Source organism: Procambarus clarkii, chromosome 31 (assembly GCF_040958095.1).
Source record: "Procambarus clarkii isolate CNS0578487 chromosome 31, FALCON_Pclarkii_2.0, whole genome shotgun sequence".
NCBI lineage: Eukaryota > Metazoa > Arthropoda > Malacostraca > Decapoda > Cambaridae > Procambarus > Procambarus clarkii.
Genome location: NC_091180.1, coordinates 26,072,513 through 26,096,425, shown reverse-complemented (window position 1 = coordinate 26,096,425; position 23,913 = coordinate 26,072,513). Strand labels below are relative to the sequence as shown.

At 42.2% G+C, this 23,913-nt stretch overlaps 1 protein-coding gene across 1 annotated transcript in view; it reads left to right on the top strand.

Moving 5' to 3' along the window:
• The window catches only part of LOC123747524 (barH-like 1 homeobox protein), a 17,538-nt gene extending 7,043 nt beyond the window's left edge, over positions 1–10,495 (top strand). Inside the window, exons 2-3 of the mRNA XM_045729740.2 lie at positions 8,420–8,627; positions 8,902–10,495. Coding sequence (XP_045585696.1) covers positions 8,420–8,627; positions 8,902–9,505 — 812 coding nt within the window. The 3' untranslated portion in view covers positions 9,506–10,495. The remainder of the gene's footprint in view (positions 1–8,419; positions 8,628–8,901) is intronic.
• Positions 10,496–23,913: the final 13,418 nt, after the last annotated feature.

Genomic DNA, 23,913 nt, shown 5'->3' with positions numbered 1-23,913 from the left:
TATTGATGAGTAAGATATATCAGGTGTGAATTACCTAAGACCCTCAGTCTCTGTCTCTCTCTCTGTCTCTCTCTCTCTCTCTCTCTCTCTCTCTCTCTCTCTCTCTCTCTCTCTCTCTCTCTCTCTCTCTCTCTCTCTCTCTCTCTCTCCCCCCCCACCTGTCCCCTCACTCTGCCCTCAGTGACTACCTGCACTAACCATAATTAAGCCAGGAATTAGAACGCTCAGGTAAATGACTTGTAAATAGAGCCAAATATACATCAGATATTAAAAAAAAACAAAAGATAATTGTGGGGCTAATTTTTGATGTGGTGGTAATATGGAGGGGGGAGGGGAGAGAGGAGGGGAACGTTAAGGAAAGGTATGGTTGAGGGAAGATAAGGTTGGGGTAAGGTGAGATGAGGTGGGGAAGGTATCTTTGGTGGGGAAAGCTAAGGTGTTAGGGAGGGAGGTGTATTAAGGTAAGCTATAAGGATTGTTTAGAGACAGGAGACACAGCCCCGCTCCTGTGCTAGGTAAGTCCACTACGGGCTCACCATAGCCCGTGCTACTTGCAACTTGTTCCGAGTAGCCCAAGCTAAAACAACAACAAATAACGATTGTTTAGGTTAGGTTGGGAATGAAATCTGCACTATCCTTCCTTAGTTCCTTACTTCCTTCATTTCTTTCTTCAGACGTTTCCTCTTCTTTCATCATTTGTATTGTCAAGGATCTTTGTATATTCGCTTTTCATTCTTTGCTCTCTTTCTCTCTCTCTCTCTCTCTCTCTTTTTCTCCCGACGGGCCTCGAACCTACACATTCCTTCCACCTCTCTGTCCTCCTAAGATTCCCCAACGTCAAGAAAATGTCGTACTAAAGTGCCTCCCCTTATCCTAACCTACCAGAGAACCCAAAACAGAAAACGGGACAGTATGTGTCAATTTCGCAAGCCTCTACCATTTTCTAGTACGATTAGATTTCGTGGCCTTAGGTAGAGTCTACGTCAAAATACGACCTTCTATTAGGAGGACGGAGTGCGCGAGGTATACATACTCATGTAGTGGGTGAGTATGTATCCTCTTGAAGGGGGGGGGGAGATACAGTATGAGGTTCCCGTCATGATACAGGTGGGGATTATTGCCACATGAAGCTCGCTTTCCTGGCTGGTCGAATCATCTTCCTTTCAGGCAGAACGTTTCGGAGATCTTGTCTTGTTGATTGTGATGAGTCTTTGTTTTGTTCTGGTTTAAAATGTGGTGTAACTCATGAGTCTGACACGTGGTCAGACTCATGTAGGAGTATGACCACGTGTCAGACTATAGGATACATATGTGTAGATGAGCTCGACACGTGTATGTATATCCTGCCAATTCCTGATTGCTTCACTCATCTCAATGAAATGTTTAGGTATGTTGACCAGACCACACACTAGAAGGTGAAGGGACGACGACGTTTCGGTCCGTCCGGGACCATTCTCAAGTCGATTGTCGTTTATGTTTGTTTACATAGATGTTAACAATGTTTAAATAGATGTTCATTGTCCCCCCACCCCCCTGTCTGTCTGTCTGTCTGTCTGTCTGTCTGTCTGTCTGTCTGTCTGTCTCCGTCTTGCCGGATAGTTACCTTACGGACACGCTAATGCCGTGATCTACTTGGCTATGAACTGTCGCTTCAATGATGTAGACGACAGTTGCGTCGTTACATCGTGGTTGTTACGGCTGTTCACCATCTACCAGACAATTGGCAGGTCGCCCAGAAGAACGTACATATGTCTCATAATTGTGTAACAAATGCAGGAGCTTCTGGACCCTATGATCAGGTGAGTGGGTTAGCATGGTACTCCACACAATGCCTGAATGAAATATAATTTGCCGAATGAAATATTCGGGTATTGAACGCCGACTTGCATGAGGCAAGACCTTTGGTATAGCGGAATTCTCTGGTTTACCGACAATCAACAATACCCACTTGCGTGACACCAGTACCCACTTGCGTGACACCAGTACCCACTTAGGGGACACCAGTACCCACTTAGGTGACATCAGTACCCACTTAGGTGACACCAGTACCCACTTAGGTGACATCAGTACCCACTTTCGTGACACCAGTACCCACTTAGGTGACACCTGTACCCACTTAGGTGACATCAGTACCCACTTAGGTGACACCAGTACCCACTTTCGTGACACCAGTACCCACTTTCGTGACACCAGTACCCACTTTCGTGACACCAGTACCCACTTAGGTGCCACCAGTACCCAGACAATGAAGATCAACGGAAGGCTATGAAAAATCAGCTTTATTCCCTATTATTCACTACGGGCTCACCATAGCCCGTGCTACTCGGAACTGTTTGTTCCTAGTAGCGAATCTTTAACAACAACAACAACCTTATTATTCACTCTCAAAATGTTATTTCTGTATTTGCTATATTTTCCCCTTCTTTCAGTCTTTTGTTCCCCTTCCCTTCTGTTTCATCCGCTATTCTTTCTTTTCCACGTTTTATCTTCGACTTGAGGGCATATAGAAGCATGGAATAGTGACGGGACTCCGAGGCGGAATGTGTGTTTTTCGTATATATTAATGATTTAAAACACCAATCGAGCGTTTTACCTCAAGTAATGTTTTCTGCAAAGGAAATCGAGGTTGTGTTTTTAATGGGAAAACTTTGTTATTTTTCGGGTATTTTGTAATGGGAGTTATGTTTACAAAGGTTAAGTTGGAACTTTGATGGAGTGTTCTCAACCTTTTCTTTAACCATTCAGTAATTAATTTGGCTATTTAACTGCCACCATTCTTCCCTTCCCACACACCCCCCCTGCACCCCCCCTGCACCCCCCCTTCTTCTCTGTCACCCCCCTTAACATCTCCCCAGTTCAGCGTCACCCCTTTTCATCTCCTCAGAACGATAACCTTTATCTCTCTCTCCCCACCCACTTTATTCCTCTCCACACCCACTTTTTTTCCCTTGCCACCCCATTACTTCCCTCTCCACCCCCTCTGCGCTCCCATTCCCAACACCCCGCTCCCCCTCCTAGATCCCCCCTCTCACCCCTCCCTCCCCTCCCATCTCTCACCTCTTCCTTCCCCTCCCTCGGTGGCTAATGACTAACCACCACCTCATTAGCTATTCACGAGAAACAATCGTGCTCACAGCTTCATGACTGTCTAACGAGGGTGAGAGCAAGAGCGTAATTCCCCCAACAGGGTAGTTAACGACAGGCGACTCCTCCCTCCCTTCCCCTCTCTCACTCTCCCTCCCTCCCTCTCCCTCTCCCTCCCTCTCTCTCTCTCGCCTGTCCTTTGTAATCACCACAACAAGGCGATTTTTTTCCTGTACGTTGGCTGTTATTACCATATTATATTGGGATTTATGGACCGGATTTACGAGGAGGATTAAGTGGTGGCGATTTTGGGTAATTAAGGACGGTCGTTGTTAGTGCCTTGTTCATCAAGTTTATTGGGGTTTGTGTTATAAAGTATTTTTGTGTTGTTATTATTGGTCGTGGTGGAATTTTCTCTTGGTAATGTGGTCGATTTGAAGGTATTTTAACTTGTCGTTCTCTCGGTCGTCTCGGCTCGAAGTGTCGTCTTAAATATCTAGTTTCGGAAGTCTATCAGTTTTCAATAGTCCATGGTGTCTATTGAATTGTCGTTGGCAGTAGTTTAGTCGTTACGGAAATATTCCTCTTGTCGTTCTTCGCTATCGTTCGACGTTTAGTGTCATTCTAGGTCGGCTGTCGCTCGCGGTCGTTGCGGTTCGCGGTCCTTCTCGTTGGGTGTCGCTGTCATTCCGGTCGTTGTAATTCGCGCTCGTTAGATGTGGCGGTGGTGGTTCGCTGAGGGGTCGTTAGCGTTAGCGGACAATTCAAGGTCATTTACAGATCTGATTTACAACCTCTGAAATCACACCCACCCATCCACAGGTACAGTTATCATTCCAGGGGTGCCGGATGATGACTTAGCATGCAGGGTAGTCAAGAATGATGACTTACTTGGCACTGTTTCATGCTGCGATTCACTCTGCCATGTTGCCATATGCTGTATACCATGTTGCTATGCACTCTTGCCATGTTCAAAGGCACTCTACCATGCTGCCATGTGCTATACTATTGCCATGCGCTATATCATGTTGCCATGCGCTATATCATGTTGCCATGCGCTATATCATGTTGCCATGCGCTATATCATGTTGCCATGCGCTATATCATGTTGCCATGCGATATACCATGCCGCAGTGCGATATACCAAGCTGCCATGCACTCTGCTAAGGTGCCATATGATCTACCATGTTGTCATGCACTATTTAATCTTGCCATGCACTGGGGAACTTATTAGTGATAATAATTATAACTAAAAATATTTTTGCTGTATTAATTTTTTGTATAAAATATTAGATAATTATTTTGTAATTTAAAATGGGATTATTATTATTGGTATTATAATTTTTATTACGAAAACTACTTTATTACTGAACGATAAATTTAATTGCAACAATAAAAAAATAATTATAAGAATTAATAACCATAATAAGAGCAAATAAAATACTAAGTAAAACAACGATAATAAAGCGAATTGAAGACACTACAAACAATAAAAAATAATTATTAGGCTCTATAATAAAGTCAACTGAATCCTTATGCACAAATGTCAGTTATTATTTAATGGGCCAAATTTAGTGGTATTGACGGGGACAGGAAGCCTTTAGTTTGTCAATTAATTCCCCGCCCCCCCAAAAAAAAATCCCAGTATTCCTGAGGATTTTTTTCTTACTGGATTTTAAGCTGGTGTTTTATTGGTATTAAAAGCTTCCTAAAAAAAGGATAGGCTGTTGAAAATGTTTGTTATGTTACGAGCTAAAAAAAAAAGCATCTCTTTTGGATCCTACATTGTGGCTTGTTGAGCTTGAAGCTGTTGCCCCTTGTGAGAGCTACAGAATGGCTTCTATATAGCAATATTGAGCCTTTTATAGAAATCCGGATTAAATATCTTTCAATTTATTCATTATTTTTTTAAAGATTCTCGGGAAGATTCGCTCTTTCATGTTTGGTCTCCAATATTCTTCGTCCCAGGACACTTGGACTTAGTTCTGGGATCATTTTTGTTGCTGTGAAGTTTATCTTCCTATCTTCCAGACACATGACACATGACACAGGTAGGGGTCAGTCTGGGGGGGTCCAGCGATGTATACACTGTCTAGGATTATATCTGGTGTCAGACCGAGGTGTGTCAAGAATGGTGTGTCATCTTGAAGATCTTTCGGGTAAATCACCCGTAGATTAAGTTGAGAATTTGTGGTATGTTTAAGAAGTCATTTATAAGGTTGATACCTGCTTGATGGGGTTCTGGGAGTTCTTCTACTCCCCAAGCCCGGCCCGAGGCCATGCTTGACTTGTGAGAGCTTGGTCCACCAGGCTATTGCTTGGAGCGGCCCGCAGGCCCACATACCCACCACAGCCCGGTTGGCGAAGGAAGGAATTATCAGAGGAAAGCGTCAAACCATTACGACTGTATAACACTTAGAAAGGGGTCAGGATAAGGATTTGGGATGGGACGGGGGGATAAGGAATGGTGCCCAACCACTTGGTGGACGGTCGGGGGATTGAACGCCGACCTGCATGAAGTGAGATCGTCGCTCTACCGTCCAGCCCAAGTGGTTGTAAGGTTAAAGAAGTGATAATGGGGTTTTTAACATTTGTTTATTAAATCTGTTTTCTGTTTCTGTGCTGTCACACACACTCTCTCTCTCTCTCTCTCTCTCTCTCTCTCTCTCTCTCTCTCTCTCTCTCGGAGTAGTCCGGGGTTTTAATTGATTCCCCTTTCCCCTCCCCCCCCCCACCGGGAGTGGCAAGCGATCCGCGGTGATCGTCATCAATTAACGCAACTTCCGTTGGCAGCGAGCGTGTCGCCTTACTGCCGCGACCGACGCGTTCAAGCCCTCCTGCCACCGATTCGCCGCGCCGACCCCGGGACGCCGTTCGTAGCCCGCCAACATCCCCCCCCCCCAACCCCACCAACCACCCTGGTTCTTCATACACTCAGGTCTCTTTATTACCACTCCGTAAAAAAAAAAAATGGTTTTGCCTTGTCAGAAACGTCAGATAATCTTCAGGGCAATAATACGTCAATATTGCGGTGTTTTTCCTTAAAATCCCTTAAGATTTTAAGGGAAATTTAATCACTTAAAATTTCCTTAAATCCCTTAAGATATTTTTACGCTTTGGCCCAATACGTGCAAAATCCGGCGTATTACGTAACTTTTCTGGACTGTTTACTTGCTAGTTTATGTGTAATTGGCTTGTTTAGCAATTTGTTCACATTGTGTTGCATAGCTTACAAGGGGGGGGGGGCTCTGTAGTTCAGTGGGCTACCTTCTCGACTCACAACCGAGGATCGAAAGTTCGATTCTCTGGCGGGGCATAAACATTGGGGTCAAGTTTCCTTTCACCTAATGCCTATGTTTACCTAGCAGTAAATAGCTGTCCAGGAATTAGGCAACAATTTTGTGTTGTTGTATCCTTAGGTAGGCCATATTTATATATATATATATATATATATATATATATATATATATATATATATATATATATATATATATATATATATGTACACACCGTCCGACCTCTTATGTACGTTTTCTACACGATACACAGAGGGAGAGACTACACCAAACCACATATTAAGACTCTCTTAAGAGGGGATTCAACATTGCATATCCCCCCTTCCCCCTCCTCCCCCCCACACTCATCGCATCCCAGATCAGTCCCCCCCACCCCCCCTTCCTTTCCTTGCGACATCGATCTCCCAATGAACAAATCCACAAGGGCCGTGACGAGGATTCGAACCTGCGTCCCAAGCCGTACACACGCGAACGATTCCGCACGCCTGTCGTACGACCAAGTAGCTGTTTGGTCTGGGATAAACGCGGCATTAACATCTACAAAGATTGTGAATAGCAATCAAAGACATTAACGGGGCTATTCATGCCCGTGCCACCTCTTGGACGGCTTAATCTTCATCAATCAATCAATCATCAATGAGATACGAGGTCGTTCGTTATCAATATGCGTTACTGAGGACATCTTAATATCCCCCCCCCAAAAAAAAATAAAAACAATAAAACACCCTCTAAGGATAGCGAAATGCTTCCTGTGTTGATTTTTTTGGAAATAAATCTCCTTTTGGACACTGCTATGATTGCAAAGCACTTGACTGTGCGATTTCAGTGCCTGTGAGTTTATATATATCGCCGGAGGGTTTGTTATATGTGGAAATATCGTATATCGTATATCGTCAGAGCGATATACGATGGGTCTCACCGCTTGAGCGGTTGTGGCAACAGTGGGCCCACGCAGATGAGCATTACTAATCGGAATGAGTTTGATATGGGTTTTGAGGGTAACCGCTTAAGTGGACTGTGAGAGGAGGGGAGGTGGCGCTTAAGTGCTTGGGTTGGAGGAAGGGGGGGAGGGGTGACTTTATGACTGTGGAGGGGAAAGGCTGTGACCCAGGGGGGTGGGGGGAAGAGACGCTTGAGTGGTAGAATGAGATTGGAGGGTGACACTCAAGTGATAGAGGGGATGAAGTGAAAGGGTATCCTTCAAGGGTATACAGGCCCGTCCTCCTAAGGTTTACCAACGTCAATAAATCGGTCAATGTAAAGTGCCCCCTTATCCTAACCGTGGATAAGGGGGGTCCCCCTTAGGATAAGGGGGATCTCCCTTATCCTATTTTCCGTGGTTCCGGTTTATGGATTAAGCACGTGCTATTTGGGCCTAAATAGGCTTTTATTATTTCTGTTAGTGTATATTTATGTGGTTGACTCTTCCTCCTGTTGTTGCATTATGCTGTTGCTGTAGTGCCCTGGTGATGTATTTTCCTGTTGTTGTATTATGCTGTTGCTGTAGTACCCTGTTGATGTATTTTCCTGTTACTACATTTTCCTGTCACTCTGGACTTGTCATTCATATGTTCACCTCACATAGAATTGCATTAAAAAATTTAATTACTATTTTACGATGTATTTTTCATCGTTAATTTTGTTTGAATTTCGCCGTATAGGTGCAACTAAAAAAAAAAACTCCCTCCCTTTAGGGTAAAGGGAAGGAGTCCTTCTTTCCCCTGGGTGGGTAAGGGAAAGGGTCCTCCCTTTCCCTAGGAGAGGGCAAAGGGAACGAGTTAACGTAGTTTGGACATATTAATACTGATTATTTGAAGTCGGTGTCAATTGGTCTCAGAAAACGATGAAGAAATCTGTGAGTGTGTGAGGTCACTCATGAGGGGGTAGGGGGGGTAGCATGAGTAAAAAAAGGTATAAGTAATGCATGTGTGAGAGTGTGAGTGAGCTAATACATATGAGGTGGTAGGAGATTAATATATATAAGCCTGTCCTCTCATTTGAGTCTTATATTAACGGATTGTGTTTTCCTCCTCCCACAGAAAACGGCGAAGGGTGCGCTGACGGCTCTGTACCTCCACCTTGCAAGAAACAACGGAAGGCCCGGACGGCGTTCTCAGACAACCAGTTACAGACGCTGGAGAAGAGTTTCGAGCGGCAGAAGTACCTAAGTGTCCAGGACCGCATGGAACTGGCCGCCAAGCTGAACCTGACCGACACCCAAGTCAAGACCTGGTACCAGAACAGACGGTAAGTGATCCCTTCACACGTGAAACCAATCAGGTTTTTTCAGTGCCTTCAGCAAATAATTATTGAAATATCTATTAATATCTATTCAATATCTATTCAATAACTATTAAATATCTATTCAATGGCTATTAATATCTCTTTAATAGCTATTAAATATCTATTCAATGTCTATTCAATATCTATTACCATGTTAGTCGTACTGACCTATTAACTCTATTGGTAACTCTTATTTTTCGTGACCTGTCGTGACCTGTCGTGTCCCTCCCCATTACAGGACGAAGTGGAAGCGACAGACGGCGGTCGGGCTCGAGCTCTTGGCCGAGGCTGGCAACTACGCCGCCGTGCAGAGGATTTACAGCGCGCCGTACGGATGGCCCTACCCGCCGCAGCCGTCCTCTGCCGCAGCCGCAGCCGCTGCCGCCGCCGCCGCTCTCAGCCCCGCCGCAGCCTCCGTCGACCTGTACTACCGCCAAGCCGCAGCTGCCGCAGCCTTACAGAAGCCCCTGGCCTACCGCCTGTACCCGCCCGGCCTGCCTATCCTGCCGCCAATGCACTCAGACCCGCTCAGAGATGCACTCAGACCCGAAGCCCTGAGACCAGAGACCATAAGACCCGAAGCCCTGAGACCGGAGCTGCGGCACGATGCTCTCAGACACGAAATGCTGCGACAAGAGACGTTGCGACCCGAAGCGCTTCGGCCGGATGTCCTGCGCTCTCTCGCATCCTCCATGGCGGGCGGATCTCCTCTGGTGGGATCTGCTCTCACCGTGACGGCTTCTCTCCCTTCCTCGCCTCTCACCTCTCCCCTCTCCTCCTCCTCTCCCTCTCCCCTCACAGCGCCGTCCTACTATCGCTCAGAGGCCGCATCGCAGGTCTAAAGACCTATCCATCCCCCCTGTCCTGTCTCTCTAATCAGCGTCTCTCTATCTCTCTCATTCCCATCCTCATCATCTCCATTATCCTCACCTCTCACCGTCGTCTCATATTTCTCATCGCTCCTCATCACAAGCTCTCGCGAGGGGCTTGTAAATCCTCTAAATTAATCCCAGTGCTCAGTGTAAATAGGACTGTATATAGGAAGTATTATAAACCATAGTGGTGTTTTGTTTTTTTTAATTGTGTGGATACGGCTGTCATCTCGGGGGCTAGGATTGACCTACCTACGTTCCTATGTAAACCAGATCCTTCACAGACCCGACACACTCACAGTGAATCATTTCCATTGCCAACTATTCTACTTCAGTTTAGTTGGCTTCCCCTTCAATGTCTATCCATCCACAATTCCATCCATGTCGCCCAATTAACTCGGTCTTTCCCTCCATTTGATGGAGTGTTGAGTGCATCCCAGATATTCACTCACTCAAACGCCAAGAGTGTACTTAGAGTGTGCTCCAGTCACACGCGATTGTGACCATCGGTTACGGCCGTTTGGGAGAGTGCACTTGAGTTGACGCACTCAAGATGGCGTGACCAGAAACACACACACACACACACACACACACACACACACACACACACACACACACACACACACACACACACACACACACACAGGAACTCCATTTTCGCTAAGTCTTTGTAAATCTAGGACCTGATCCTAGTGTTATTTTTCCACGTTTCATCTGTAAAATTTATTGTACAAAGTTATTGGCCATTACATGTGATATTACAATTTAGTTTTCACAGCACATTTACAATATGTAAATAGGTAATTTAATTCGATTTACAAATAGCAGGTAGACACATTTAGAAAGTTTGTTTACAACTATGCATAAGGCAGTGGCGATCAGAACTTGCTATAGACTGACAAACATACTCTGAAGATTATGTATTTTGATGTAAAACTATCAATAAAAATATTATTAGATTGTTTATGTTTCTATCAATCATGTACAAATTATTTTTGTTAAATGGAAAAATCTAAAAGGAAGTGCACTAAAAAGGCAAAAAAAAAAAAAAAAAATAGAAATTAAAACAAATTTTTAAATTAAATTAATAAATATAATAAAATAAATATTAAATATAGATAGATGGATATTATTATTGTTATGTATAGTTATATCTATCAAATGATTTTATAGTTTCCAAAATATCTATATTGACAAAAATACTGATATAAATTTAACATTAACTAAAGGTAATGAAGAATTTTAACATTGAGTTTAGACAAATTATCTGATAAATTATCGGATAATTTATTATCTGATAAATTATTTGTTAATGTAAACTGTTTTGAAGGCGAAGGAGGAAGTTGTAGACTACCTGGAGTATACCTGTAGAAGGTTTTAAGTGTTCTACTCTACAAGCCCGTCCCGGGGGGCTTGGGTTGACTTGTAATAACTAGGGCCAACGATGTGTTTGGAGCGGCCCTCAGGCCCACTACATATCCACTACAACCTGATTGGTCCAGACCTTACTGTAGGAAGGTGTCTATTTATTGTTTTCTTAAAGAAACTAACTTTTAAAATTTGTAAATGAAGTTGGTAGAAAATGCCGAGAAAGGTAAGTTTTTTACATCTGAAGGAATTGTACAAGGTGATTGTGTGTGTGTGAGTGTGTGTGTGTGTGTGTGTGTGTGTGTGTGTGTGTGTGTGTGTGTGTGTGTGTGTGTGTGTGTGTACTCACCTAGTTGTGCTTGCAAGGGTTGTTGAACTCTGGCTCTTTGGTCCCGCCTCTCAACTGTCAATCAACTGGTGTACAGATTCTTGAGCCTACTGGGCTCTATCATATCTGCACTTGAAACTGTGTATGGAATCACCCTCCACCACATCACTTCCTAATGCATTCCATTTGTCTACTACTCTGACACTGAAAATTTCTTTCTATAATCTCTATGGCTGATTTGGGCACTCAATTTCAAGTTGTGTGTGGGTGCTCGCGCGTGTGTGTGTGTGTGTGCGTGCGCTCCTCTTTCCGCCCTTCCCCCAAACTAATTTCTCACTTCACTATGTCCTCTTAGTCCTACTCTGCCATTCTCTGCCCAAACTTGTGTCATATCAACTCTACAAAGGAGCATAAATAAACAATTCTTCATCTCTCTATCGCGCTACATGACTTTCTGTCTCTCAAGACCTTATAAAGAAAACAGCAGCGAGAGAAAAAGGCTATATTGACTTTCTCGTCCCAGCCAAGATTCCATGGCGTGTGCTACATTTATAGCAATATATATATATTTATATATATATATATATATATATATATATATATATATATATATATATATATATATATATATATATATATACAAAGAGTGTGGAGTCTCCCTCCACTGCTGCACCTCTCCTCTATTTCAAGTAATTTCTTTACTAACTTGACACCGAAACTTTGTGACTTTTGGAATACCTCTCTGCGAATGTGCCTTTCTCGGTCTATCTTGACGATCACTTTGAGTATTTTGTGTGTCGTGACCATGTCTTACCTGCCTCTCCTCCAGCGATGTGATTTTTTGTACAGTTTTGTCAACGCTGATGACGATACCAGACATCTCAAGTGACAGGTCTGGTGAGATGTCTATTGACTTTCGATATCTGGAGTATTTTGTCTTTCATAATGATATCTTGTGTTCCGTTTTCTTCTCCGTGCACGTACTCACCTAGTTGTGCTTGCGGGGGTTGAGCTCTGAGTCTTTGGTCCCGCCTCTCAACTGTCAATCAACAGGTCAATCAATATGTGTGTGTGTGTGTGCGTGTGTTTGTGACAGATAAACATATGAAGTAGATACGATAAAAAAAAATAGCTTCTGGAGTCAGTGCATTAGATAGACGGTTTAAAAGGAGGTGAGGGACATGAGCTAACATCTCGATCCTGAAGTAACAAATAGTAAATAGCAAGAGTGCCCCCCCCCCCAAAAAAAATATATATATGTATATATATATTAATATATGTATTAATAAAAATTTCTTTTCTTTTTTAAGTTTTGCGTAACTGAAATTTACAAACATTTCAACGACAAACGTTCAGCTCAGAAAGGAAGATCAACTCCTCTATATGGCGGCTGGAGGTAGAATTAGACTTCAAATAAAGCCTATTACGATGCTCTTCCATTCGGAAATCACTTTTGAGTCTAATATTGGTGTGTTGACCAAACCACACACTAGAAGGTGAAAGTACGACGACGTTTCGGTCCATCCTGGACCATTCTCCACAATCGACTTGAGAATGGTCCAGGACGGACCGAAACGTCGTCGTCCCTTCACCTTCTAGTGTGTGGTCTGGTCAACATATTTCAGCCACGTTATTGTGACAATTCGCTTGTTTATATTGGTGTCAAACGATTGTTTATGATCCCAAGGGAACAATATCTGAGAGCAACGTATATATATATATATATATATATATATATATATATATATATATATATATATATATATATATGTCGTACCTAGTAGCCAGAACGCACTTCTCAGCCTACTATGCAAGGCCTGATTTGCCTAATAAGCCAAGTTTTCATGAATTAATGTTTTTTCGACTACCTAACCTAACCTAACCTAACCTACCTAACCTAACCTAACCTATAAAGATAGGTTAGGTTAGGGAGGGTTGGTTAGGGTCGGTCATATATCTACGGTAATTTTAACTCCAATAAAAAAAAATTTACCTCATTCATAATGAAATGGGTCGCTTTATCATTTCATAAGAAAAAAAATTAAGAAAATATATTAATTCAGGAAAACTTGGCTTATTAGGCAAATCGGGCCTTGCATAGTAGGCTGAGAAGTGCGTTCTGGCTACTAGGTACGACATATATATATATATATATATATATATATATATATATATATATATATATATATATATATATATATATATATATATATATATATATATAAAGTTACCACATCTGGTGCAATTGTGGGGACCCATAACCTCGGAGAAGGGAACACAGAGCATTCAGAAAAAAAACTTGCCATTTTAATCTTAATACGTATGAGTGTTCACTTCACCTACCACCCCCCTTTTTATTATTTATGTTGTACGCTTTATTATACAAAGTTACACACAGCTACATATCTGATTGGTTACAAAAAGTGGACATTAAGAGGAAATATGGGGAAGTTTGTTTCGTAGAGGTTGTATATTTCTTCGAACTCCTCTATATATATATATATATATATATATATATATATATATATATATATATATATATATATATATATATATATATATATATATATATATATATATATATCCCAAAACACGTCTCGTCTCCTTCGTAAGATCTTCACATAAATAAGGAGATGTCTTCATCTTTCTTATTTCAAATCGAAATGTCAGGAAATCAAAATTTATGTCTCTGAATCGAGCAAACTTTAAACAATGTACTTTAAACAATGTCAAATGGATTTGTTTTTGGCTAAGATGTGCATCTGTTTGACTGTGGTGATGAAGACGACGGAAATAGTGAAAATGATAGTGATAAATAATAGTGATATGAAAATTCATACATTATAAATATACATATAGTTAACAATTTATTATTTTTTTAATTTCTTAAAAACATATTGTAACACAATCTTTGTTCTTGATTGTTAATGCCTCCAAGGTATTGAAAGTGGCTATTATACACCACACCGACGCCTCAAGAAAATAAAAGATCTGACAGCGTTTTGGGTCCGTCTCGGACCATTATCGAGTCGGGTGTTAATTGTGCTTCAATGCCTGTAAGATGGTTATTATTTCCCCTCAAACTTTGCTTTGACCTTTGTCTAAGACGGCTTGAAGGTACCTTGAAGGCTGTTGACAACATACCTGTGTTGACCCATTGTGACTTAGGTCTGCGGGCTGTAGGTACTCACAGGTAAGTTTCAGGTACTCTGTCTTAGTCAAAGGTCAAAGGAAAACTTTCAGGGTGAATAATTGCTATTTTATATACGTTGAAGGCCAAAGAAAAAATAAATTAACTTTACCCAATAGAAAAATATTTTAATTTCTTATCCTCAACCACTTGGGCTGGACGGTAGAGCGACGGTCTCATTTCATGCACGTCGGCGTTCAATCCCCGAATGTCCACTAAGTGGTTGGGCACCATTCCTTTTCCTCCCGTCCCATCCCAAATCCTTATCCTGACCCCTTCCCAGTGCTATATAGTCGTAATGGCATGGCGCTTTCCCCCCTGATAACTCTAAGCTGATATACTACTAATACTAGCCACAATACTAAGCTGATATTACTGCTGGTAATAATGATGAATTCAATATACTCAAATACTCAGTCAAATTAGTTGTAATTCAATCAGTAACTGACCATTAGTGAATACAACAAATCGAAATTAATTTAAAGCTTTGTATGAGGAAAGACGGAGAACTATATTGGAAAAAAACACACAGAATATTGCCTTCTTCCTTCACAAGTACTTGGGCCAAATTACCCTCAAATTAGCGACACGTGTAAGAGAACCAACAATGGTTTAGAGGGAGAGTAAGAAGCAGACGCTTCCGCCATCTGTTGAGAAAACCGTCAACTACACCTCCGCAGTTGCCACTCTGGACCAAATTAGCCAATTTAGTTTTATTTCACTGATAGGAAGATATCATACTTATATTAATACCATTTTAAATAGTGTAACATAAACATCATTGAGAAGTGCTTTTGAGCCCGCATCATTGAGAATCAGAGTGATGTGGAAATACCAAAACACAATTGGAAAAATTGGAACAAATCTGAAGATTTGGAATCCTTTCGAGGGGAATTAATATGGCGCGCATGCGCTAGAGGACTAAGGGGAGGAGCCATAGAGGGGAAAGTAGAGGGAACATCGACCAGAAACGTATCTTGAGATCTTCAAGAGGTGGTCCTCTAACCTGCTCCCTGAGAAGTTCTACTTTGGGAGAGACTGAGGGAGACGTCCTCCTCGAGTTATCAAACAGGAGGTGATCCTTGGAAAAAACAACTTTCTGTTTCTCTTGCGAAAAGGAGGATGGGATTCAATGCGTTACTTATAAGACGTCATCTGAAACCATCACAGACATCTCACCTGGGAGGTGATGATAATTGACAGGTATAATCCTAGGAGTTCCTCGAAGGTTAATTGCTGTTTGTTACTTTTTGCCAGGTGATGATTGGTGATGCTTAACAGGCAGGTGTTACTTACGAGCCGATACTTGGGTTATATGAAGTGTTACTTTTAATTTGAAATATTACTTAAGAAACATCAGCCTCGATGCTCTGAGGTGCTTTCTTGGACGTTAGAGTTGAAGTTTGAAGTGATATCTCTGAGGTGTTACTTGAAGGGTGAAGTTTGTAGTGTCTAATGAGAGGTGTTACTTTCAAGGGTGACGCTTGAAGGGCTGTCTGTGGGGCGTTACTTGAGGACATATATTAGAAGTGTTCCGTAAGCTACAGGCTGTTGCTCAAGTGTTCCGTATGTTGTAGGTTATTACTTGTGCGAGCGTGTGCGTGTGTGTGTGCATGCGTGTATTTACTAATTGTGTATGCGCGCACGTGTATTCACCTAGTTGTGCTTGGGGTTGAGCTCTGCTCTTTCGACCCGCCTCTCAACTGGCAATCAACTGTTACTAACTACTAACTATTTTTAGTTTCCACAGACACACACACACACACACAGGAAGCAGCCCGCAACAGCTGTCTAACTCCCAGTTATCTATTTACTGCTAGGTAACAGGGGGGCATCAGGATGAAAGAAACTCTGCCCATTTTGTTTCTGCCATCACAAGGAATCGAGCCCGGACCCCCTAGGATTACGAGTCCAGAGCGCTGTCCACTCAGCTATCAGGTCCCCCCCCCCCGTGTGTGTGTGTGTGTGGATGGTTCCACCTTAAAAGAAAACGGGCTCAAGGTGCCCCGGCAATCTTTTAATGTGCTGCAAATTCAGCAAATGATCTCGAAGTAATTGCGGTCATTTCTCGGACGCAATTACTGGTCGTTAGAGGCGCGGAGCACGTCTAAGGCCCCGGCCACGCGACCCTCACCTCTACCAACTGGCTGTCACACAGTCGAGCAGCAGGATAAAGCACCACTTCACTCGAATGGCCTAGTTATACTGTGAAGGAGAAGAACGGGGAAGAAGAAGAAGAGATAAGGAGACTGAGGAGAAAGAGATAGGAAGGAGGAAGAGGAGGAGGGAAGTAACTAAGAGTTTCTCCTTCTCTCTGGAGACGGATTTAGAAAAAAAAAAAACTTGTCTCTGTTTCTCTTTAGGTCTCCTTTAGGTTTCCTTTAGGTTTCCTTTAGGTTTCCTTTAGGTTTAAATCACCGGTGATTTATTTATTTATTTTTTCTTACTAAATTTCGACTATCAAAACTGTCATACATGTTAATATCAAACTCTATCTATGGCGGTCGGTCGGCCGAGCGGACAGCACGCTCGACTTGTGATCGATCCTGGGTTCGATCCCAGGCGCCGGCGAGAAACATTGGGCAGAGTTTCTTTCACCCTATGCCCCTGTTACCTAGCAGTAAAATAGGTACCTGGGTATTAGTCAGCTGTCACGGGCTGCTTTCTGGGGGTGGAGGCCTGGTCGAGGACCGGGCCGCGGGGACACTAAAAAAAAAAAGCCCCGAAATCATCTCAAGATAACCTCAAGATGGCTCTAAAATTTGTTGTATTTCATTGATAATGTTTTCAGTGTAATGTGTAAATATTTCGTTGTTGCTTCTGCCTTATTCGGTTCACTGAATTTGTTTGTATTTCTCTTTCTGTTTATCTTTTAATGTTGTATCCTCGACGTCTTAACGATGTTCGTAGTATGATAATCAGTCAGTACTCTCTGTTCTGTCTAATTTCCGTAATGACGGTACCATCTTGCTCGTCTTACCTGTCTCAAACGTCGTTCCACCTTTGCCCTGATCACCTGTCTGAAATTGGGTCTTATATCAGAACTCTTTACTGCTAATAATTTATATCAAATATTGACTACTGGTAGTAATCTAATACTTGATATATATATATGTTGACCCAAAAAATAATTTTTCGATACTATCATTTATCAATGGTAAAAAAATGTTGTATTTTATGTATTTTTACGTTAAGATATGTACTAAATCAAGTCTTTCGTACTCGCATAAATGCATTATCAAGATCTGAATGTTTGGTTAGGATATATAAACTCAGATCTTGATAATACAGATAATACACTGAGGAGAGTACAAAGTATTTGATACAGGTCAAATCATTACCTAAAAATACACAAATACATAATAAAATAGGATTAAAAAAAAAACCCACATTTATGTCCTGTAACGAGATGTTGCCATTACTTATCATTCTTCATCCCGTGATTGATTGAAGATATATAATATATTGTGATTTTTTAAAGTAATTATAAATGGGAGATTTATATTTGCAATTAAATAAATTTTCCTAAATCTAAATACAGGGTTATTATTACACGTATGTGGTTTGGGGAGGGGGGTGGGAGGTGGATGGATGAGGGGGTGTAGGGAGAAGTGGGAAGTGGGGGGGAAGGGGGGAGAGGGGGAGAGGGGGGATTGGGGGATTAGGGAGGGGCGTTATCATTGTCATTAGTGAGAAAAATCCACCAGGGCTTTGAGGGGGGGGGGGCGCAAACCTGCGACCAAGGCATTAGTAATCACTTTTAATTGCATTATTTATATAATGTTAGCAGGGGGATTGGGGGGGGGGTGGGGATTTAAAACAAAAATCGTCATTTGCGCGGAAAAGGCGTCATTCTAAACTACACTTCCCCCCCCCCCCCCCCCCCCCTCGGGCCTATTGAGTATGTAGTTACGATGGATTTTAACGAAGCTGCAGGAATTACTTATTTCCCGGAGGAAATAAGTAATTCCGGTAATAAGATTTCTTGTCTCATGATTCACGTTAATTGCTACCAACAAAAAAACTATCCTTTTGTTAATTTAAACCCCCAAGTGAACGATAGCATTAAGAAAAAGTGTTTTTTTTTTTTTGTTAATTTAGTCCAGGAGAGAGTTGAAAGTTAACCGAGTGTGTCAGACGAGCGAGTGTTAAGTGTCTGGGTGTCGCATATAATCACAGAGATCAGCTCTTGTTCGAACTCGTAGAACGCGCCAGGAACACAAATGACCTAGTCGCGCCCTTAGTGATCGTAGGCAGCACTCCGGTAGAAACTACAGGAGCAAGACGCCCAAAGCCTTCCTGTGTGGGATGTAGAAACTGCCACGTATTAGAAATGACAGGGAGAATGTGTTGACCAAACCACACACACTAGAAAGTGAAGGGACGACGACGTTTCGATCCGTCCTGGATCATTCTCCACAATCGACTTGAGAATGGTCCAGGACGGACCGAAACGTCGTCGTCCCTTCACTTTCTAAGTGCGTGGTTTGATCAACACATTTCAGCCACGTTATTGTGACTCCTCGTCTGCACAGGGAGAATAAAATTGGTTGAAAGTCGGTACATTAGACAACAGACAGTTAGAAAGGCGGGGTCCAAGAGCTAACACCTCGATCCTACAGCCACAAACACACTCACACACACATGAGATACCCATGTGCCAATCGAGTATTATTAGTGCCAAAATTGTGCTAAAATAGGCTGTGTTGTAGCCTATTTTATATATATACAAAAAAACACTCCCTTGATCCTTCTCTGTTACGACGAACATGTTCAGCGTGTTCAGAACACTGCGTGTCTCCTGCCTTATGAACACCGCCTGTCTAATGTGTTTAGAACACAAACTACTTACAAAAACCGCAGGTTTTCCCAACCAGAACAAATGAACTTCAGCAACTAAGACTGTGACCAACCGCAGACTGATCCTAACGACCCGGTTATCAAACTACTTAACTGCCCTGACATGTAAGTCGCCAGTTACCAGATACACTCGACAAATAACTCGCACAAAATCGTATTTTTTTTAACCAATTAGAAATAGCAGTCCAAAGTTAGACAATCATTTTACCTACAGAGTAGCAAAGCGAGCTCTTAGGGTGAATAGATTCCAAGAAGTCTTGAGAATCAGCAAACAATGAATTCCAGGCCTCCTAGAACTCTATAAGACTCTCTTGGAACTCTATAGACTCCAAAGACTCTAGCTTATAGGTCAAGCGCCCTCCAAAACTAGATATTCGTGAATTCTTTGAATTAGAACGAGAAAATATGTCCAAATCTAAATCCAAAAACAACAGGAATCCTAAGAGTGTCCTAAGAGACCTAATCGCCTAGGAGACCTAGAGACCGAGAGGCCTAGGAGACTCCAAAATCCCAAGAGAGAGAACAAGGCTTAGAAACCAGGAGACCGATAAGTCAACTTAATCACAGAACACAGGGAAGACCCATATGGAGGACCAATCCAACATAAAAGACCTGAGTCCTCCGGATCTTAAAAAAAAATTTACACAAGGGGTACCCGAGGGTCAGCGCTCATCACCGCCGTCTTTTGCGTGCTAGCTATATGACCCAATTAGTCTGTGTCAACACGGTGATCTGTGGGCTGCCTCGCTCCCTGTCTGTGTCTTTGTCACTGTCTGTGGTTAGTCTCTCTGTGTTCCTTTCTCCCTTCTCAGTTTCCACTGGTCTGCCGTTGATTCGGTCTGTGTTGCGGAGTTAGTTTGTGTTAATGATTGTGTTTATTTCGATATCTGTAACATTTTGGGGCGTGTAAACTGTCTGTATATAAGTCTGTCTCGGGGAAATCTGTCTCACCACTGACTGTTTCTGTGTCTGTCTTAACTGTATGTCTCTGTCTCATTCGACCCACCAATCTGCTTTGACGTCTCTTTCTTAGTGTGTGTGTGTTTGTGTGTGTGTGTGTCTGTGTGAGTGTGAGATGGCATTTTTTTGCATGTGATGCTGCTTACGTGTGTGTGTGTGTGTGTGTGTGTGTGTGTGTGTGTGTGTGTGTGTGTGTGTGTGTGTGTGTGTGTGTGTGTGTGTTTGTTGTTCACCGCAGCTCTTGGGTTCCAAGCGAGCACGTATGTCTTTCTGACAGCGGCCATACATCCTCTCTCTCTCCCTCACACACACACACACACACACACACACACACACACACACACACACACACACACACACACACACACACACACACACTTGTGTGGAAGCGAGGGCAACCTCTAGGTAACACACGATGTTGCGTGACGGTTGAACGAGTTGCAAGAATGATTGAGAAAGCTTCACGCACCTTGCAAGGATTCTGGAGACAGATTCTAAACCTTGCATAAATGCTGGAGGAAGTTTGAAGCTTTGCAAGAATGCTAGAGGAAGCATAAAGTTCTGCTAAAGAACTGAAGCAAAGCTTAAATCTTGATGCTTTGCAAGAATTCTGGAGGAAGCTTAGATCCTTAACAAGACGGAAGAAAACAACATATGTAGATAAGTCAAACATCTGGATGGAATCTGGTTTAATCATCATTGCCATCAATGTAGTCAGGAATAGTAATCACCATCACATCAGTCGTATTTATCACCATCATCTTATTCATCACTCTCACCATCAAATTGTTCATCACCACTCTCACCATCACACACATTCAAACACTCACCTAACCTAAATCATGCAGTGTAACCATCCAATATGATCTCAGAGAGTCGAATAATTTCCAGATGTACATTCGTACACACACACACACACACACACACACACACACACACACACACACACACACACACACACCCTAGCACCCCCCCTCATCCCATATACGAGCATCCTCCCCCCTCCCCTCCCCTTCCCCCCCCCCCCTAAGATACCTTCAGCACATCTCATCTAAGATGCCAAGCACATAGGCCACAGAACCCGGGTCACTCTCGACTAATTGAAATAATTGCCGGTCTAAGTGCATCATCACTATGCAACAAAACCCCCGCTATTACCATACAAAAGAAGAGACTTAGCTCGCCACTCTCCAAACGATGGTGTTAACTGGCCAGCAAGATAATAACAAGCAATTACGGCTTTCACAGGGACAATAATTGGTCTTTTTGCAATTTAAACTGGTGTCACTGGGGCTACGAGAATTTGTAACGAGGTGGCTCTTAGCTCAGCCTGTCAACAAGTGGTTTATTTATTAACCCAGGCTGAACCCTAATGGCTCAACATAATTGCTGGGCTTATGATAGTTACACTCAAGAAAGGAACCAGCGGAGCCTCGTTAGATCAGACAGGCACGGCGCTCGTTAAAGCTAGGGTAGTTTTAGTCGTTTGCGCTCGACCCAACATTGCTTATATTAGCAGTTGGTGAGCTTAACCACCGGGGCCTGTGTTTAGCTCAAAGTGCTGGTTTTGTCTACTAACAAGCTAACCAGCGAGGCCACAGGGGTAATTACCTTCCTCGTGATCGTCGGGTTTGTGATGAGGTGCGGGCCCTTCGCCTCATAAACAACTCTGTATAATCGCCACTAACGAGGAATTTCATCAAAGGACCTGTAAGGTAGTTAAGGCGACTCTAGTGAACGAGGAGAGAGAGAGAGAGAAGTTCAACCATTTTTTTTTTCCTCGTTTCATTTTATTCAACTATCAACTTTTTAGCCTTTTTAGGCGGGGATAAATGTTCAGTAATTAGTATGATTTGTAAGATCGTCCGTCAAGGGAAATAAAGAGAGTAAGACTGGAGAGTAAGACTGGGCAAGGAGAGGATAATGACTGGGTAGGAAGTGGGCACGATAGACCAATCTGAAGGCAAGACTGGACAAAAAGACTGGACAAGAAGACTAGACAAAAAGACTAATGACTGGACAAAAAGACTAATGACTGGACAAAAAGACTAAACAATGACTGGACAAAAAGACTAAACAATGATTGGACAAAAAGACTAAACAATGACTGGACAAAAAGACTAAACAATGACTGGACAAAAAGACTAAGCAATGTCTGGACAAAAGACTAAACAATGACTGGACAAAAAGACTAAACAATGACTGGACAAAAAGACTAAACAATGACTGGACAAAAAGACTAAGCAATGACTGGACAAAAAGACTAAACAATGACTGGACAAAAAGACTAAACAATGACTGGACAAAAAGACTAAACAATGACTGGACAAAAAGACTAAACAATGTCTGGACAAAAAGACTAAACAATGACTGGACAAAAAGACTAAGCAATGACTGGACAAAAAGACTAAACAACGACTGGACAAAAAGACTAAACAATGACTGGACAAAAAGACTAAACAACGACTGGACAAAAACACTAAACAATGACTGAACAAAAAGACTAAACAATGACTGGACAAAAAGACTAAACAATGACTGGACAAAAAGACTGGACAACAGGCAAGAAACCTTGACAAATAAGCAAGAAGACTGGACAACAAGAGGCATACATAAAGCAAGACTGGTCTTAAGGAGAGAACAAGATTAGGGGGGGGCGTGTGTCACGCGGGCAAATCTTTGGTCTTTGCCTCACACCGTCCAATCATCACCTTTGCTCACACCGTCCAATCATCACCTTTGCCTCACACCGTCCAATCATCACCTTCGCCTCACACCGTCCGATCATTATCTTTGCCTCACACCGTCCAATCATTATCTTTGCCTCACACCGTCCAATCATCACGCACAGCGGCTAACAAAGACCAAACACCTCACCCAACCTACCATAGGTCTAGCTGTTCACAAAATACAATACACACCAATAACAAAGTCCTAAATTTTGTATTTCTACGTCCAAACCCTAAACTCATTAACGTTAAATTTGTTAACGGCGTCTATGGACTGAACGAGCATAGCCAATAATCAAGAAATTAATTAATTAATTAGTATTGTTTATGTCTGAATTAAGACACAAAAATTGAAGATACTAATACTACTAAAAATTTTGATACTTAAGTAACAAAAATTTGTTACTTAAGTAGAACAAATACATTAAACAAATAAACAATAATTTTCTTTGTTTGCAATGACTTAAACATTTACGAAGCCTCGAACTAAGGTCTTCCCTTCGAATTCGTAACACGTCGGCAGCTTTCTCTCGAACGAGATAAATATCTATTTTAATTAAATAGATATTTATTATGATGATAGATAGATTATGATGATGATAGATGACCATTAGAGCAGGTTATCCCATAATGTTATTTCCAAAAGCATCCCAACAGTCAGGAGATGTTAAGGAGGCTGCTCTCTCGAGATTCGAACCTGATATATAAAGATTTCGCTAATAGGCTCTCTCAAGCATCCTGGAGAGAATTACGCTCCGCGAACAACGATTCAAACAACCTCATTAATCAAGAGATTAATCAAAGATTAATCTCTGACGATTACTCGAAGATTACTCTCTGACGATTCTTGCACATTTCCTAACACAACTCATCCGCTTAATAATTGGAAACATTTTGGGTTCGTTTAACCAGTTAGTTAATTTATTTGGGTAATTTTAACCAG